The sequence below is a fragment of the Eptatretus burgeri genome, chromosome 2, assembly GCF_056783735.1.
Source record: "Eptatretus burgeri isolate ZD-2024b chromosome 2, Ebu_testis_v1, whole genome shotgun sequence".
Taxonomy (NCBI): Eukaryota; Metazoa; Chordata; class Myxini; order Myxiniformes; family Myxinidae; genus Eptatretus; species Eptatretus burgeri.
Window position 1 is genome coordinate 35,788,661 of NC_140962.1, and position 21,432 is coordinate 35,810,092.

The 21,432-nt window shown below is 39.7% G+C and overlaps 1 protein-coding gene across 8 annotated transcripts in view; it reads right to left on the minus strand.

Annotated features, from left to right (window-relative positions):
- Window positions 1-7,784: 7,784 nt before the first annotated feature.
- LOC147031802 (calpain-10-like) overlaps window positions 7,785-21,432 on the minus strand; it is a 131,776-nt gene continuing 118,128 nt past the window's right edge. For 7 of the 8 annotated variants that reach the window (XM_085867716.1, XM_085867717.1, XM_085867714.1 and 4 more), the window contains 2 exons: window positions 9,127-9,262; window positions 7,785-8,754 (listed from right to left, as the gene is read on the minus strand). In XM_085867716.1, the coding sequence (XP_085723842.1) occupies window positions 9,170-9,262 (93 nt within the window). In that variant the 3' untranslated portion in view covers window positions 7,785-8,754; window positions 9,127-9,169. The remainder of the gene's footprint in view (window positions 8,755-9,126; window positions 9,263-21,432) is intronic. The other variant, XM_085867724.1, reaches the window with a different exon arrangement.

The window sequence follows — 21,432 nt, forward strand, 5'->3', positions numbered from 1 at the left end:
TCTCATCTGAAAAAAAATATTACCTCAAAATTACCTTCACAACGACAACTACACCGCCGAGAACAGGATCTCATCGGAAAAATTTTTTTTCCTCAACATGACCTTCACAACGACAACGACACCGCCAAGAACAGGATCTCATCTAAAAAAAATTAATATTACCTCAACATCACCTTCGCAACGACAACTACACCGCCGAGAACAGGATCTCATCTGAAAAAAAAATTTTCCTCAACATTACCTTCACAACGACAACTACACCACCTAGAACAGGATCTCATCTGAAAAAATTAATATTTCAACATTACCTTCACAACGACAACTACACCACCTAGAACAGGATCTCATCTGAAAAAAAAATTTTTCCTCAACATTACCTTCGCAACGACAACTACACCACCGAGAACAGGATGTCATCTAAAAAAAATTAATATTACCTCAACATTATACCCCAAAATTACCTTCACAACAACTCCACTGCCGAGAACAGGATCTCATCTGAAAAAAATATTACCTCAACATTGCCTTCACGACAACGACACCGCCTCGAACAGGATCTCATGTGAAAAATAAATTTTTTCCTCAACATTACCTTCACAACGACAACAACACCGCCTAGAACAGGATCTCATCTAAAAAAAATAAATATGACCTCAACATTATACCCCAACATGACCTTCACAACAACAACTACACAGCCGAGAACAGGATCTCATCTGAAAAAAAATATTACCTCAACATTACCTTCACGACAACTACACAGCCGAGAACAGGATCTCATCTGAAAAAAATATTACCTCAACATTACCTTCACAACGACAACACCCACAACAGGATCTCATCTGAAAATTTTTTTTTTCCTCAACATGACCTTCACAACAACAACTGCACAGCCAAGAACAGGATCTCATCTAAAAAAATTTTTTACCTCAACATTACCTTCACAACGACGACACCACCCAGAACAGGATCTCATCTGAAAAATTTTTTTTTCCTCAACATAACCTTCGTAACGACAACTACACCGCCGAGAACAGGATCTCATCTGAAAAAAAAAAATCCTCAACATTACCTTCACAACGACAACTACACTGCCTAGAACAGGATCTCATCTAAAAAAAATAAATATTACCTCAACATTTCCTTCACAACGACAACTCCACCGCCGAGAACAGGATCTCATCCAAAAAAAATTAATATTACCTCAACATTACCTTCACAACAACAACTACACCGCCTAGAAGAGGATCTCATCTGAGAAAAAAAAATCCTCAACATTACCTTCACAACGACAACTACACCGCCTAGAACAGGATCTCATCTAAAAAAAATAAATATGACCTCAACATTATACCCCAACATGACCTTCACAACAACAACTACACAGCCGAGAACAGGATCTCATCTGAAAAAAAATATTACCTCAACATTACCTTCACAACAACAACTACACCGCCTAGAAGAGGATCTCATCTGAGAAAAAAAAATCCTCAACATTACCTTCACAACGACAACTACACCGCCTAGAACAGGATCTCATCTAAAAAAAATAAATATGACCTCAACATTATACCCCAACATGACCTTCACAACAACAACTGCACAGCCAAGAACAGGATCTCATCTAAAAAATTTTTTTACCTCAACATTACCTTCACAACGACGACACCACCCAGAACAGGATCTCATCTGAAAAAAATTTTTTTCCTCAACATAACCTTCGTAACGACAACTACACCGCCGAGAACAGGATCTCATCTGAAAAAAAAAAATCCTCAACATTACCTTCACAACGACAACTACACTGCCTAGAACAGGATCTCATCTAAAAAAAATAAATATTACCTCAACATTTCCTTCACAACGACAACTCCACCGCCGAGAACAGGATCTCATCCAAAAAAAATTAATATTACCTCAACATTACCTTCACAACAACAACTACACCGCCTAGAAGAGGATCTCATCTGAGAAAAAAAAATCCTCAACATTACCTTCACAACGACAACTACACCGCCTAGAACAGGATCTCATCTTCAAAAATAAATACTCGAAGCGAACGTAGAATTCTTCTAACATTCGCTTCTGACTTAACCGACAACTTGTTCACAACTGTAAACGCAATTTCCGGTGACTTCGGCCTGGATTCGGGATCAGCGATCAAATAATGTAAATCACGATTAAAAATTATTTTTTGATGATGTGGGAGATATCTTTATTAAAATCAGTGGAGGAAATATACACCATGTCTGATATTTGGGTCTTTCATGTCTCCGACGATGCCTTTATCTCCCGGCATCAATCATTCCCCAGAACAAAAACCGGAAGCAAAAAAAAAAAACGGAAGCCAAAGGGTCATAGCCAACAACACGGATTATAAATTGCCAGGGTATTGTGTTGTTGTTGTTGTTGTTGTTTCCGATTCTCTCATGTGCACGCGTTAAGTATGAATCTCACAACGTTCGCTATGATTGTATTCCATGTTACTCCATATTGAGAATGGAAAATGACTGTATTACATGGTACTCCATATTGAGAATGGAATATGATTGTATTACATGGTACTCCATGTTGAGAATGGAATACGATTGTATTACATGTTACTCCATATTGAGAATGGAATACGATTGTATTACATGTTACTCCATGTTGAGAATGGAATACGATTGTATTACATGTTACTCCGTATTGAGAATGGAATACGATTGTATTACATGGTACTCCATGTTGAGAATGGAATAAGATTGGATTACATGGTACTCCATATTGAGAATGGAATACGATTGTATTACATGTTACTCCGTATTGAGAATGGAATACGATTGTATTACATGGTACTCCATGTTGAGAATGGAATAAGATTGGATTACATGGTACTCCATATTGAGAATGGAATACGATTGTATTACATATTACTCCATATTGAGAATGGAATATAATTGTATTACATGGTACTCCATATTGAGAACGGAATACGATTGTATTACATGTAACTCCATATTGAGAATGGAATATAATTGTATAACATGTTACTCCATATTGAGAATGGAATACGATTGTATTACATGTAACTCCATATTGAGAACGGAATACGATTGTATTACATGTTACTCCATATTGAGAATGGAATATAATTGTATTACATGTTACTCCATATTGAGAATGGAATACGATTGTATTACATGTAACTCCATATTGAGAATGGAATATAATTGTATTACATGGTAATCCATATTGAGAACGGAATACGATTGTATTACATGTAACTCCATATTGAGAATGGAATGTAATTGTATTACATGTTACTCCATATTGAGAATGGAATACGATTGTATTACATGTAACTCCATATTGAGAACGGAATACGATTGTATTACATGTTACTCCATATTGAGAATGGAATATAATTGTATTACATGTTACTCCATATTGAGAATGGAATACGATTGTATTACATGTTACTCCATATTGAGAATGGAATATGATTGTATTACATGTTACTCCATATTGAGAATGGAATGATTGTATTTCATGTTACTCCATATTGAGAATGGAATATGATTGTATGACATGTTACTCCAGATTGAGAATGGAATATAATTGTATTACATGTTACTCCATATTGAGAATGGAATACGATTGTATTACATGGTACTCCATATTGAGAATGGAATATGATTGTATTACATGGTACTCCATGTTGAGAATGGAATGATTGTATTTCATGTTACTCCATATTGACAATGGAATATCATTGTATTTCATGTTACTCCATATTGAGAATGGAATATGATTGTATGACATGTTACTCCAGATTGAGAATGGAATATAATTGTATTACATGTTACTCCATATTGAGAATGGAATACGATTGTATTACATGGTACTCCATGTTGAGAATGGAATACGATTGTATTACATGTTACTCCATATTGAGAATGGAATATGATTGTATTACATGGTACTCCACATTGAGAATGGAATGATTGTATTTCATGTTACTCCATATTGAGAATGGAATATGATTGTATGACATGTTACTCCAGATTGAGAATGGAATATGATTGTATTACATGTTACTCCATATTGAGAATGGAATACGACTGTATTACATGTTACTCCATGTTGAGAATGGAATATGACTGCATTACATGGTACTCCATGTTGAGAATGGAATACGATTGTATTACATGGTACTCCATGTTGAGAATGGAATATAATTGTATTACATGTTACTCCATATTGAGAATGGAATACGATTGTATTACATGTTACTCCATATTGAGAATGGAATATGATTGTATTACATGTTACTCCATATTGAGAATGGAATGATTGTATTTCATGTTACTCCATATTGAGAATGGAATATGATTGTATGACATGTTACTCCAGATTGAGAATGGAATATAATTGTATTACATGTTACTCCATATTGAGAATGGAATACGATTGTATTACATGGTACTCCATATTGAGAATGGAATATGATTGTATTACATGGTACTCCATGTTGAGAATGGAATGATTGTATTTCATGTTACTCCATATTGACAATGGAATATCATTGTATTTCATGTTACTCCATATTGAGAATGGAATATGATTGTATGACATGTTACTCCAGATTGAGAATGGAATATAATTGTATTGCATGTGACTCCATATTGAGAATGGAATACGATTGTATTACATGGTACTCCATGTTGAGAATGGAATACGATTGTATTACATGCTACTCCATATTGAGAATGGAATATGATTGTATTACATGGTACTCCACATTGAGAATGGAATGATTGTATTTCATGTTACTCCATATTGAGAATGGAATATGATTGTATGACATGTTACTCCAGATTGAGAATGGAATATGATTGTATTACATGTTACTCCATATTGAGAATGGAATACGACTGTATTACATGTTACTCCATGTTGAGAATGGAATATGACTGCATTACATGGTACTCCATGTTGAGAATGGAATACGATTGTATTACATGGTACTCCATGTTGAGAATGGAATACGATTGTATTTTATGTTACTCCGTATTGAGAATGGAATACGATTGTATTACATGTTACTCCGTATTGAGAATGGAATACGATTGTATTACATGTTACTCCGTATTGAGAATGGAATACGATTGTATTACATGTTACTCCGTATTGAGAATGGAATACGATTGTATTACATGTTACTCCGTATTGAGAATGGAATACGATTGTATTACATGTTACTCCGTATTGAGAATGGAATACGATTGTATTACATGGTACTCCATATTGAGAATGGAATATGATTGTGTTACATGGTACTCCATGTTGAGAATGGAATACTATTGTATTCCATGTTACTCCATGTTGAGAATGGAATATGATTGTATTACATGTTACTCCATCTTGAGAATGCAATATGATTGTATTACATGTTACTCCATGTTGAGAATGGAATATGATTGTATTACATGTTACTCCATGTTGAGAATGGGATATGATTGTATTACATGCTACTCTATGTTGAGAATGGATAACGATTGTATTACATGTTACTCCGTATTGAGAATGGAATATGATTGTATTACATGTTACTCCATGTTGAGAATGGAATATGATTGTATTACATGTTACTCCATATTGAGAATGGAATATGATTGTATTACATGTTACTCCATATTGAGAATGGAATATGACTGTATTACATGTTACTCCATATTGAGAATGGAATATGAATGTATTACATGGTACTCCATATTGAGAATGGAATGTGAATGTATGACATGGTACTCCATATTGAGAATGGAATGTGAATGTATTAGATGTTACTCCATATTGAGAATGGAATATGATTGTATTACATGGTACTCCATTTTGAGAATGGAATATGATTGTATTACATATTACTCCATATTGAGAATGGAATATGATTGTATTACATGTTACTCCATGTTGAGAATGGAATATGATTGTATTCCATGTTACTCCATATTGAGAATGGAATATGGTTGCATTAAATGTTACTCCGTGATGCTGTTCCATTCAAAAAAATTCCGCTTCATCGTTGATGTATACAGCTACAATCAAATGATCAAACACTCATTGCAACTATTGTCGTTTTTAATGAATAAAACAATTTGAATGATTTATACCCCGACCACAACCATCTCCCACTCCACTCAATTATTTAAAACCCAACAGATAATTTATTGTAATCTGCAACATTATGTCATGAATCATGTAATATTATTTTCAAATAAAGTGGTAAATTGTATGACTCACAGAGACAAACAAGTCGTGATACATTCAAAGTACACCGCCCCCATGCCAAATAAATACAAAACAAATTCTCCAGCGCGTGACATTGCTGGGTCACCGGCGATGCCGCTGTGCAGCACATGGATACGGAATTGGGAGGGTGCGGTTTACAATAATTGATTGATTGGTTGATTAATTGCAGAATTAAAATAAATAATAATTGTGAAATAATTAATTTCTTAATTTATTGGCTAATAACACACCAAACTAAAATAACCACTGTTTCATTTGACTTTGTAACATTTTGAAAAATAAATAATTCATCGAAAAATGAATAATGCATTGATAAATAATTAATCGATCAATCAAAAATACCCTTTTTAAGCCGTCACTTGTTCACTGTCGTGTCCAAATGTCAGCTTCCCAGCTCAAAAGGTGCCTGAGATATTGCCCAGATCAGAAAGAAAATAAATAGGGAATTAATAAATCTATAATAATTAAGTAATTAATTTACTTTTTAAAAATTTTTAAAATATTGTTTTTGGCAAAGCACATCTTCACTTTTGTCCCCAAATTTGAGCTTCCTAGCTCAAAGGATGGCTGAGATATCACCCAGACAAAGAAACAAACAAATAAAAATAAAGCAATGTCACCCGCAGGGTGACCCGTATCTTGCCAAAAGGTGACCACGTGTGACTTCTTTAAGGTCACACTGAGGTGAACAGAGCTGCTATCTACAAGGAGTGACTCCTAGAGGAATATCTGCCTACAAGAGATTCCGATGAGAATCGTTCAACAGAGTAACCATGAAAAATATGTGTTTGCCTCATAACGTCACCAAATGACGTCATAATGTCTCAAGCCTGACATATCTAGAAAGCACTCATCGAGGTGTTCAATTTGAGGTACTAGACGATATGGTTCCTAAAACTTGAAAATTTGACCTTGGGGTCAAATATGTTTGACCTCAGGTGCTAACCATGAAGGTCAAGGCCAATCGCCATCAAAAATTAATCAGCTGAGCACCAGACCATGAACTATATTCCCATGAAGTTTGAAGACGATCCGATCAAAATTACTCAAAAAATAAGGGTTTCGTCGACTCCCCTGATTTGCGACAAAGTGACCTTGACCTTTGACCTTGACCTTCAAAATTTTCTGCGCTGAAAGGGACCTCTATAGGCCTCTGATATACGAAGTTACAAATATTTCCAATGATAACTGTGCTCTGCAGAATTTTTTATACGTGATTACAGACAAACAAAAAAACAAAAAAAATAAACATACAAGCTGACTAACATATCTTGCTAAAACTTAGTTTTGGCAAGATAACAAACAAACGGAGTAAAAACTGAGTACTCCCTTCCTTCAGCGTGGCGCCTGGCGATGATGTCATGCATCACTTGGACAGAATTGGGAAGGAGCGGTGTACACAGGACATCATGACTAAATCAACACTCAAATGAATCAGTGGATTTGAAAGAAAAAGAATGTCATGATTGTAAATAATCTTATGAACACGTAAAAATGTAAGAAAAGTTTATTTGAGTTTTAATCCAGACAATGCAGCATACATCAGGCCACACAAGTCATGGAAAACAAAAAAAATAAAACAAAATGTATGTTATAAAAGAACTTAGCTATGCCATAATCAAAGATTTCCATGATTTCATGAATACATATCTGACAGGGAGTGAATTACGAATGTGGTCTGCTGATTACACCGTTATTTCCACAGAGTTCGTAATGGTCCTTTGAGCGGATCACAGCAGATAAGAGTGTTGAATAATTTCACGAGCCTTTGTGCGAGACAGTAGAAAAACTCTGCACCAGAAATTATTTTAAAATAAAATAAAATAAAAATATTTTTAATTTCAATATCAAATTATAAACAGAATATGAACCTCAAGTTTACACAGCCGTTAGGGTTAGACCTATTCTGTAAGAGATATAAGGAGTGGTTTATGTGAAGTCGGTGAGCAGTGTAGTGGAAAATTAGGGGCAATGTCGTTAAGAATTACCCAAAATAAAATAAAATATATGTAAGATGTAATATTCCATCATAGCATTAAGCAAACCTATACAACAAATTTAAAACATTCTGCCTTACTTATCTGTCAAACATTTCATGGCTCAATTTTAAAGTACTTGCTTGGCAACATTATCAGCTCACCATCACCGCCCAATTGGGTGGCTGGCTGCTGAGGAATTTATTAGCTTAATTAATTACAGTTATTGTAGAGAAGATTGCCACTCTTTGTCAATGAAAAGCAAAAAAATGTAGGCAAGTTCATGGTGATATTCTACTAAATAATGGTAAAACAAACAGTGTAATGGGGTCAGGAAATCACCTCCGTTACCAACCAGAAGTGAGATTTATTGCACTTCTTGGTGTATTTCTTTCAGCTGATCATGAAGTCAATGGCGATAAAATTATGCCCTTGATTTCATTCCTTGGTGCTTCCATCAACCTCGTATGGGTGTGATAGTACAGGACTGCAAAATTAAAGGTAATAGAAAAATTCCAGTTAGAAACATCGGACTGAAAAAACAAAGCCAAACAAAAAGAGTATCACTTACAGTGCATGAAAACCTTTTCTGTTGATCAAAATAGCTAGCAGTGACCCACAGAACATCCGCACAATGTAAAATGTGACTTCAAGTCCTCAAATCCCCCCCCCCCCCGCACACCCCAACCCTATCACAAGCTCCAAGTCATCAACCCCCCCCCTTCCAACCCCAAGTCCTTCTTCCCGGTCATAAAAGCAAAAGGGCATTCCCACAATGATCATCACATATTTCTTCATTACCTCATCAAAACAGCAGAATATTTAACTCTTTACCCTCTCCTATTATGCTTTCACCAACCTGGCAGAAACGATTGAATCAGAAAAAGCATGGCTCCCACATGTCATGGCACGTCACGGTCGCTTGTCCAACTCACAATCCCACGAGATATGTGAAAACCCCGTGGAATTGCGAATCTTAAATGACCAGGAGCAGCCTAATTGTGCCAAACAAATGACCCGAAGTCAATAATCTTCTCCCTAATGCATATACACACACATCATTAAAAGTAAATAATGATGGATGTTTTCTTTCATAATCTCACGAGATTCCTGGAACTCCTCAGCCAAAGACCTTTATAATGACATGGGTTTTATGGTCCCTGGTTGAGTCGTTTAAGAGAAAATAGTTGGAAATAATAGCAAGGATCTACAGAACCTCCACAGTAAAGGCCCTTACACATAGTGGCACATAGAGAATGGCAACATAGTTATTTGGAGGGTGTATAAGAAACCGACCGCTGCCTTAATCACTCCTGAAAATAAAAATAACCCAGGTTTGAAGCAAAATATGCCCACTGCCTGTGTGCATATATAATACAATGTGGTTATATAGTTCAGATCGATTCCAATTGCACTGGCCTATTCACTGACCCCAAAGGCCTGAAGCCTGAGGCCGAGACTTGCTGTGGCTTTATCAAGGCTTGTGATACCTTTCGGCTCCAGCCTTTCAAGATTTGATGATCCTTTTAACAGTCCCTTTGGTTTTTTTTACATTGAAGGAAAAACTTATAGGGAGGGCATGGCAATTGTGAACATGACACCTCCGAAGATGTCTTTGGCTTCACATCGCACAGAAATGGTGGCGGTATGATTTTTCAGGTTCAATTGCTGATGGGGTCAGGCCAGCTGTCTAACCAATGTGCGGAAAGGAGTGTTACACACAGACGGAGGGACAGACAAACAAGTGTTTTGTTTTGTTGATAATCTGCAATAAAGAAAAGTTCATAGGTTGGAACTAATGACGAGTAAAAATGGAATGAATGCAAATCTAATTTTTTTATTCCTCCTCTGACAAAGTCGCTGGTGGCATTATGTTTTCGTGTTGTCCTTCCATTTTTCCATACATATGTCCATGCAAATTTTCTCTGTTTTCTCTGCAACCGCTTATCTGATTGACACAAAATTTTCACCAGAGGTGTGACTACTCATGTAAAATGTGTGAATGATAATTATGACATCATAGGTCATGTTGGAAAAGAGGAAAAACTTTGGACCTCTGTATCTCCGAAACTGCTCCATGGAAAACATTGAAACTTGGCACATGTGAAGTTCAACCTAAGTGTAATTTTTTGATGCCATAGGTGGCTTTGTTATGACGTCATGATTGCATACGTCAAATGCATTATCCAATCAATATGAAAATTTTTGAGGGTCAGCTTGAGCTTAATTGTATGGGGGGGGGTGGGGGGGGGACAACAACAACAACAACAACAACAAAAAAACGTCGTTTGGCAGCCATATTGTTTTTAACATAAAAACCTTCAAAAATATTAGTCTCTGAAATGACTGAACAGATTGAGGAAAAACTTTGCAGGTATGATCACTTATCCATGAGGATCAAAAAGCTCTCCACCTATGATGGCATAAGTCACATGGTTTGGCAGCTCTGATTATTTTGAAGAATAAACATTTTAAAATCTTCCTCTCCAGAACGGCTTAATAGATTGAGGGGAAACTTCACCCACCATGTTCCCCAAGCCTTAGGGATACCAGGGTGTTCACGAATAAGTAATCGGTCATATGGTCTGGCAGCTATATTGGTTTGAACAAAAATCTAAAAGTAATTGTTTTTCTTGAACCACCTCATTAATCGATGCGAAACGTCACAGTAATAATCTAGTCTTCATGGGGAATGTTTTTTTAAATTTCAACCTGATCAGATGCATGGTCTGGCAGCCAGAATTATTTAATATTTTGAATCTGATTCAGGGATTTAAATGCAACTTGGAACAAGTATATGTAACGACGTAATTATGTGGGCAGATGCATATCTCGCAACATCGCTACTTTGAAGAGTGCCCTTCTAGTTTTTAGATATAAACCCGATTGCAACCTGAAATAATGCATGCACAGTCGAGCTGGCTGTTATGTATTCTCTTCCTCTTTAATCATGGTGTTTGTTGGAGCAAAATTTGTCATTTTCTTAACAGTATCAAGTACATACAAAAAGGAAGACACAGGAACAGATTCATGACACAATTAACAGTACATGAAACAAACATCAACAGAAAGGCAAAAATACTTTGGTATGGCATTGTCACATGCATGGTGTGTGCAAAACTGTGCTTCACTGAAAGTGTTCCAACAACTTCCAGAGCATGTACATGTGGGGCATGGACACAAATAAACGAGTGTTGATTCATGAATTTTGGAGCCAAGTGCAGGAAGGAAACCGTGCTTGATAATGGCTCTTATGATTGTTCCAAATAGCCTAATGGTGGGGAAAGGGGAAAACCTCCACTATAATGAGGTACAAACACGGCTTTAATCATAAAAATGGCAATAATATAACAAACATGGAACAGTCATGATAAATAAATAACACACAAGTATATTTGTATAAGGTTACAAATCATGCACGAAGCCTTCACGAGACAATCAGGAAACACGGATTTGTCTTAATTAAAGTTATTGTCGCAAGACTGGTGGAGGATCAGTAGAGATTGTGGGATTCGCAAATTAAGAAAAAAAAAACTTAATGCAAGGACAGATAAAACTAGAAGGGACCTCGGGAGAGCGCAAACCTCCGCCACGCAATGCCTGATCTACGAGAGCATATCGGGCCGAATACATTTTTGAGATATCGTGCTATATATTGCCTTTGGCCCAATCTCTCAATGGTGAAGAATCACTTAGAAATTCGAGTAGCCAGATCCGGATCCAGATCTTCACCGAAAAATCTAAACAGTTCGTCCTTGTCACACACCCAACCTGTCCACCAAATTTCATCCGGATCCGTCCACAACTTTTGGAGATATCCTGCACACAAACAAACAGACAGACAAGGGTGAAAACATAACCTCCTTTAACCTTCGGAGATGGACGTAATCTTCTTCTTCTTTTGGCTGCTCCCATTAAGGGTCGCCACAGCGGATCATTCATCTCCATTTCGCTCTGTCCTCCACATCTTCCATTGTCACACCAACCACCTGCATGTCCGCCCTCAACACATCCATAAACCTCCAATTTGGCCTTCCTCTTCTCCTCCTACCTGGCAGCTCCATCATCAGCATCCTTCTCCCGATATACCCCGCATCCCTCCTGTGCACATGTCGAAACCATCTCAATCTCGCCTCTCTCACTTTGTCTCCAAACCATCGTACCTGCGCTGTCCTTCGAATATACTCATTTCTAATCCTGTCCATCCTCGTCACTCCCAACGAGAATTGCAGCATCTTTAACTCTGCCACCTCCAGCTCCGCTTCCTGTCTTTTTGTCAGCGCCACCAGCTCCAAACCATACAACATAGCTGGTCTCACTACCGTCTTGTATACTTTCCCTTTCACTCTTTCAGATACCCTTCTATCACAAATCACTCCTGAAACTCTTCTCCACCCTCTCCATCCTGCCTGCCCTCTCTTCTTCAGTTCTCTCCCACACTCTCCGTTACTTTGGAGAGTTGATCCCAAGTATTTAAACCCATCTACCTTCACCACCTCAACTCCTTGCAACCGCACCATTCCGCCACCCTCGCTCTCATTTACGCACATGTACTCCGTCTTATTCCGACTGACTTTCATTCCCCTTCTCTCCAGTGTGTACCCCCACCTCTCGAGGTTCGCCTCAGCCTGCTCCCTACAGATCATGATGTCATCCGCGAACATCATAGTCCATGGAGACTCCTGTCTGATCTCATCCGTAAACCTGTCCATCACCATTGCAAACAGGAAAGGGATCAGAGCCGATCCTTGATGCAATCCCACTTTAACCTTAAACCGGTCCGTCATTCCTACTGCACACCTCACCGCTGTCACACTGTCCTCATACATATCCTGCACCACCCTTACATACTTCTCCACCACTCCCGACTTCCTCATACAATGCCACAACTCCTCTCTTGGCACCCTATCATAAGCTTTCTCTAAATCCACAAACACACAATGTAACTCCTTCTGGCCTTCCCTATACTTCTCCATCAACATTCTCAAATCAAACATCGGATCCGTGGTGCTCTTTCCTGATATAAAACCATATTGCTGCTCACAGATCGTCACCTCTCCTCTCAACATAACTTCCACTACTCTTTCCCATAACTTCATGGTGTGGCTTATCAACTTTATACCTCTGTAATTACCACAGCTCTGCACATCACTCATATTCTTAAAAATCGGTACCAGTACTATTAATCTCCACTCCTCCGGCATCCTCTCACTTTCCAAGACATTGTTAAACAATCTGGTTAACAACCCCACTGCCATCTCTCCTAATATAAACACTTCCATGCCTCCACTGGTATATCATCTGGGTCAACCGCCTTTCCACTCTTCATCCTCTTCATAGCAGTCCTCACTTCATCCTTACTAATCCAACCCACTTCCTGATTCACTATCTCCACCTCTTCCAACTTTTTTTTTTTTTCTCTCTCTTTCTCTCTCTTTCTCTCTCTTTCTCTCTCTTTCTCTCTCTTTCTCTCTCTTTCTCTCTCTTTCTCTCTCTCTCCCCCTCTCTCTTCATTCATCAGCTCCTTAAAGTACTCCATCCACTTTCTCAACACACTCTCCTCACTTGTCAGCACATTTCCATCTGCATCGTTTATCACCCTAACCTGCAGCACATCCTTCCCAGCTCGGTCCCTCTGTCTTGCCAATCGGTACAAATCCTTTTACCCTTCCTTTGTATCCAACTTCTCATACAGCTCACCATATGCCTTTTCCTTAGCTTTCGCCACCTCTCTCTTCGTCATGCGCCACCATTCCTTGTACTCCTGTCGACTTTCTTCATCTCTCTGGCTATCCCAATTCTTTTTCGCCAAACTCTTCTTCCTTATACTTTCCTGTACTTCCACGTTCCACCACCAAGTCTCCTTGTCTTCCTTCCTCTGTACAGACGTCACACCAAGTACCTTCCTAGCTATCTCCCTCACCACTTCTGCAGTAGTTGCCCAGTCGTCCCACACTTCTTTCCCACCATCCAACACCTGTCTCACCTCTTCCCTGAATTTCACGCAACAGTTTTCCTCCTTCAGCTTCCACCATCTGGTCCTTGGTTCAGCCCTCACTCTCTTCCTCAACCTCACCACCAAAATCATCTGACAAACCACCATCCGATGCTGTCTAGCTACACTCTCCCCTGCCACCACCTACAGTCTCGAATCTCTTTCAGGTTGCATCTCCTGCTTAAGATGTAGTCCACCTGTGTGCACCTTCCTACAAAATGGTACGTCAGTCACCCTGTGCTCCTCCTTCTTCTTAAAATACGTATTTACCACTGCCATTTCCATTCTTTTTGCAAATTCCACCACCATCTGCCCTTCCACATTCCTCTCATTGACACCACACCTACCCATTACCTCCTCATCATCTCTATTCCCTTCCCCAACATGCCCATTGAAATCCGCTCCAATCACCACTCTTTCTTCCTTGGATACACTCTCCACCACTTCATCTAACTCACTCCAGAAATCTTCTTTCCACTCCATCTCACACCCCACTTGCGGGGCAGATGCACTGATGACATTCATCATCACCCCTTCAATTTCCAACTTCACACTCATCACTCGTTCAGACACTCTCCTCACCTACAATACCCTCTTAACATAATCCTCCTTCAGGATTACCCCTACACCATTTCTCCTCCCATCCACACCATGGTAGAACAGTTTTAAACCACCTCCGATGCTCCTAGCTTTACACCCAATCCACTTGGTCTCTTGTACACACCTTTCTACCTCTTGTCTACCTTTCTCCTCTCCATCATATCAGCCAACTCTCACCCTTTGCCAGTCATCGTACAAACATTCAAAGTTCTAACTCTCACCTCCACACTTCTACCCTTCCTCCTCTCCCACTGCCTCTGGAAACACCTTCCCCCTCTCCTTCTCCTTCACCCAGCAGTAACAGTTTCCACCGGTACCCTGCTTGCCAACAGTACCAGTGGCGGTCGTTGGTAACCCGGGCCTCGACCGATCCAGTATGGAAATCCGGTTTATGATCTGCATATTGATTTGGCACAGGTTTTACGCCGGATGCCCTTCCTGATGTAACCCTCCCCATTTATCCGGGCTTGGGACCGGCGCTGAGAGTGCACTAACTTGAGCAACCACAGTGGCCGGGTTCGGTGGAGGAGGTAATAACGGGGAATAAAATGGAGGGTGAGAGATGTGGTTGACAATGACAAAATGTGCAAGACTCGTTAATACTCTTGCCTTTACTGTGGGCATGGGCATTGGGCAGGTTAGCGCAGATGTGCAGGCAGGTCGATGCAGAGTACAGTGCTGGTCAGCTCACAGTGTTCCAGGGATCCTTACAGTTTTCTGCTTTCCTCATCCTCTGATGCTTCTACACCCCATTTGCTTACAGACTGTTCTGCTTCCCTCAGTGCCCACAGGCCTCCACTTTATAAACTGTCTGCAATGGCATATCCTAGTACAAATGCTTGGAATCTATGCCATTCCTCCATTGGGGAAACAGGCCCCAAGAAACTTGATGGAGATGAAAAATGTGGCTTGATTAAGGAGAAAAAGAGGGGTGGAGATGAGATGACTCAGATACACAGTCCGTGTTCACAGCTACAAATTATTGAAAAGTGGCGAAGCAGATCACTATGAAACCCCACCCTACCGTGGCAGGGCCAACAGTATGAACTCAAACAACAGTGATTCTCATTACATTTATACACCACCGTGGCTTGCCTGTGCCAGTAGCAGTACGATGAAGAGGCAGTCATAAAACTGAGAAAACCATGAGAACTCACGAGGAAATTGCCACTACTTGTAACCGAAAAATGCAACTGAAAATGAATAACCTTCTTCGGGCCACTGTTTGAAATTTTTGCCTCTCCGGCATGCAAAGTCCTTCCTTGGCACACCTGAGTTCCTGACCACATACAGAGCTTTCATCCACAACCTGATGGAGTACTGCTCTCCCCTCTGAGCTGGTGCTCCCATCTCACACCTTTCTCAGCTTCACGCTGTGGAAACCAAGACATTTAGGTATCTGGTATCTCCCACGATGAAGCAGAGTTTTAAGGTCTTTCACTCTCTCACCACAGGCAGGTCGGTGGTCTTTCTGTCTTCTACCATCTCCTCTCTGGCCTTGCCTCCCCCCCTCCCCCGCTCTGTCTGTGATCTGTCCCCCCCCCCCACTCCCATATTTCTGCAGGGTGCTCAAGATCTGTCAGCAATCCCCTTCTGGTAAAACTACCAAAACCAAGAATCACTGCTCACCTTTCACTCTTTCATTCCTCTTTTTCCCCACCTTTGGAATAAACTCCCACACTTTCTTCAATCTCACTCTTCCCTCCAGGTCTTCAAAACAGCTGTTCACCACCATCTCTTGTCTTCCCCCATCCAAAATCATGATCTTTTCTGCCCCTGCTAATCCACCCCAAACCCACCTACTTCATATTCCCTGCTTTACTTCCTGAAAGTCACTGTAGTTTCCATATTGTTTACCCCGTGTTCCCCGCCCCATCTCTCTCCCTTCCACAGATCTCCTCATGTCTCTGTTCCCCACTATTTTGTGCTTCCCTGACCCACCCCTCTTGTCTCCTGCTCCCTTTTTTGTACGTTCTGTGTGTTAGCCCTTATATGACCCTTGACATTGTATACAAAAATAAAACATAAAAAACACGCAAACTACCGAGTGTCTCACATATAATGTAAACTATCCAGCACAAGTTGGACAAATTATGTTAAAAGGCAGCACTGTTACCCATCAGGACCTGATATGGAAAAAAAATAATTAAGAAGAACAATGATGTTAAAAGTAGATCAAAAAAAAATTGAAATCACAGGTAAGAGCATAAAATAAATTCTATAAAACAACAGCAGGCAATAATAGAAACAATGGTATGCCAAACTAGAGTTCATAGAACACTATACCCCACGCAGCGTTCAAATATATACTTCAATTATAATTAAATAAGAATAATCAATCATCATCCTGATAAGGAAGTAAAAGGTGGTCGTGTTAAACCTTTTGATCATTCAATCAATAAGTTTGGTAGATGTCAAAATTACTTGAACATAATTTATTGTGAGGTGTGTATGTTTGTTGTGCAGTGAATGATTTTAGAGATCATTAAAAAAAAACTGGAAGGTGATGTTGAACAATATTCTTCCACCCACATTATTACATCATTGTCATACTTGCTTGATTATGATTTATGTAATCAAGCAAGTATGATTATGATTTAAATCCCTTCAGCTGTTCTCAAGTATCACATTTTACCTGACATGACGTCTGACATCTGGATGTCAAATTCGATTCAATTCACCTTTACATCATTATACATTTTTCAGCAATGTATCACCCGCGAATGTCGGACCCCAACATTCATGGGGGATACCTTCCTGAAAAAATGCTGGGAATGTTAAATCCGCAAATGTCGGGGCATTGCTTCAATGGGAAAAAGAGGGATAGGTATTCATTTATTTAAATTTATTTATTTATTTTTACACTTCAGGACTGGTCTCCTACAGTCATGGCCAAAAATATTGGCACCATTTCACTTTTTTCAAATAACTCACAATATTCTCAAAAATAAGTTGAAATTGACAAAAGTATTTGGTCTCCACAATTCTTTATTTCACTCTTAATATTACAGAACCTTTGTTTTTGATTCAGAACATAATATATCCTTATAAATCAGAAAATAAAAAGAAATGGCATTGACAAAATTATTGACAGCCTCGACTATATATTTGGGAGCACAACCTTTGGACAAAATAACTGCAGTCAAGCACTTCCTGTAGCCATGAATGAGCTTCCTACACATCTTTACTGGCAGTTCAGCCCACTCTTCTTGTGCAAACTGCTCCAGTTCTCCCAGATTGGAAGGGTACCTTCTCCCAACTGCTGTTTTCAGATCTCCCTACATGTGTTCAATGGGATTTAGATCTGGACTCATTACTGGCCACTTCAGAACAGTCCATCGTTTGTGTTGAACCATTCCTGGGTGCTTTTTGAAGTGTGTTTGGGGTCATTGTCCTGCTGCAAGACCCATGACCTTCAACGGAGACCCAGCTTTCTGATACTGGGTTGAACATTGCGCTCCAAAATGCCTTTGAAATCTCCTGATTTAATGATGCCGTGCACACATTCAAGGCACCAAGTGCTAGAGGCAGCACAGTAACCCCAAAACATCACTGAACCTCCTCCATGTTTGACTGTAGGGAAGGTGTTCTTTTCTTTGAAGGCTTCATTTTGTTTTCTGTAAACAAACATTATGTGCTTTACTAAAAAGTTCTAATTTGGTCTCATCTGTCCACAGGACATTCTCCCAGAAGGATTTTGGCTTGTTCAGCTGTATTTTGGCAAACTCCAGTCAGGCTTTCTTATGTCTCTCTCTCAGCAGTGGGATCCTCCTGGGTCTCCTACCAGAGGACCCCCTTTCATTGAGTTGGTGACGGATCGTGCGAGTTGAAACTGTCGTACCCTGTGTCTGAAGGTCAGCTTGAATCTGTTTGGCAATTGATTGAGGTGCTTTCTCCACCATTTGAACACTCCTTCGCTGCAATCTTCGATCAAGTTTTCTCTTGCAGCCACGTCCAGGGAGGTTGGCTCCAATACCATGGGCCTTAAACTTCCTGATAACATTGTGCACAGTGGACACAGGAACATCAAGGTCTCTGGAGATGGATTTGTAGCCTTGAGATTGTCCATGCTTGGCTACAATCTTGTGTCTGACTTCCTCAGACAATTCTCTGGTTTCCTTTCTTTTCTCCATGCTCATTGCAGTACACACAGTGACACAAAACAGCAGAATGACTCAATGACTCCTTTTCTCTTTTCAAAATGATTGAATGGGAGATTTTTTCTATTGCAGGCACCTGCAACTCAACACAGGTGAGTTCAATTCCAAAGTAAAGGAGAATCATCTGCTTGAAATCTAATTATTTCTCACAACTTCTAAAAGGTGCCAATAATATTGTCTGGGCCATTTTAGGATTTCTGTGTGGAATGAGCTAAGATTTAGTCATTTTTCAGCTTTTTTGTTTTGTTCCCTTGCAAACCAAAGAAATATACCACAGGATTCAGAGTACCAAGAGTGGGAGAATGGGTCAGAAAATTGAAGACAAGATGGGATTAATTTGTGCATGAGAGAGAGAGAGAGAGAGAGAGAGAGAGAGAGAGAGAGAGAGAGAGAGAGAGAGAGAGAGAGAGAGAGAGAGATAGAGATAGAGATAGAGATAGAGATAGAGATAGAGATAGAGATAGAGATAGAGAGAGAGATAGAGATAGAGATAGAGATAGAGATAGAGATAGAGATAGAGATAGAGATAGAGATAGAGATAGAGATAGAGATAGAGAAGGTTTCTGTGGAAAGAATTCCCAGGCTAAATTAGTATAGAGGAAGTCCTGAAGTGGAAAAAACAAAAATAATAATAACAATAATAATAATAATAATAATAATAATAATAATAATAATAATAATAATAAAAACCACGAATATGCGAAGCACAAATGTAGAAGCAGGTCACATTTGAAAACCATGAATGCGTGGAGTCTGCGAATGCCAAACCCGCAAATGTTGGGGTTCTACAGTACTTGCATAAAGTTTGGTCAAAATCCAATCATGGTTCACAGGTTAGCATGATAACAGAAGTTTTACCTACCATGACCTCTGACCTTTGATCTCTTGACTCCAACATACAATCCGTTAATCTTTGTATCATTACACATAATTGTACTAAGTTTGACTTGTAACCTTTCAGCCATTTTAAAATTATTGTTGTAATGGACAGACGGACGGACGGACGGACAGCCGGATGGACAACCCGAAAACATAATATTTTTATGTTCGGCGATGGAGGCGTAAATATCCAGAAGTTTAGTGCGACTGCAGCAGTCTTATACACAGTAATAAGATTACGTTACGTCGCAGTTTTAGAGACGGAGGCTTTATTGATCACCATAGAACGCAGCGTCAATTGGTCTCATCCTTACATAGCCATATTGGCACAGTCTTGTTCACCCCAATACTGTCCCTCTTTCATGTCACGCCCTCTCATGCTATATATAGATATATGGTATGATTCTTGGAAGTATTATGAGGGCGATTTGTGCCATAAAGTATTCAAGTATGCAATTCAATTTAAATATAGGTTTAAAGGCATATAAATAAAATAATTCTGGGTTTTACCAACCTTTCACATCACCCTACCCAACACGTTACATTAGTTATTCGTGCCTGTTTTTTGTGTCCTCCATAACGTCCTTCATTATTTTCAATTTTGATTGACTGCCAGGTAGGCAGACAGAGTAAAAATGTAATCTCACTCCTCTCTGCGCTTGCATGATCAGGACAAATTCAAAGCCAAAATACAGCGAAAACGAGAAACTTGCCTTTCTGTTTATGTTCTGATTCATGTTCAAAATATAACCTTCAATTTCAATAAGTTGTTCTTCGATCATAAACTGATCAGACGGTTGGACGGACAGACATGAACCAATTGCTTAGCCCCATTTTTCACTTCGAGTGCACAGGTAATAACAGTTATTTGTATAAAGTTCAACACAAGCAAGGATAATAAAGCTAGTAGCATGCGAGTGCATTGAATGTCAGGTCAGGTTCGATCTGTGACCTGCTACAGGTACCATGTAAACCTGTACTAACCTGTTCCATGGTCGGGTTGTCGGCGACTAAACCGTCTCCCCCACCAGGTTTTCTGGTGAGGAGGGTGTTTGGATATGGACACCCAGCAGGATTAAAAACAAAACCTGTCATAGGGCGGAGGAGCTCCTTGTGAGCCAACGGCCATCCATATCTAGTGCCCAACTGTGTCTGCGGACGTCCTCCTGCAGTTGGGGTCACTTCTTATTAGGAGGTTGGTGGCAGGATTTGCACTCCGGCCACCGTAAAACCCTTCATTCCGCAAAACGCAAAAACGCAAAAAAATCTGAAAACCCACTCCGTGGGAGTACCTCCTGTGCAGCTTCCCTTCGCAGGGCAGCTCACCGGATGACGGGATTGGGGCAAAGCCTTCGGGACCCCCAATCGTTGATAGGAGGGAAACCACGGGGTAACATCCCTGGGTCAGATTGCGGGAGAGTGTGTCGGAGTGGTGCTGAGGTGTCGTCCACCAGACGGCGGTCTCCTTGGGTTAACCTGAGGCTGTCCCTTCGGGTGGGTGCCTGGAATGTCCTATCCCTAAGAGAGGATG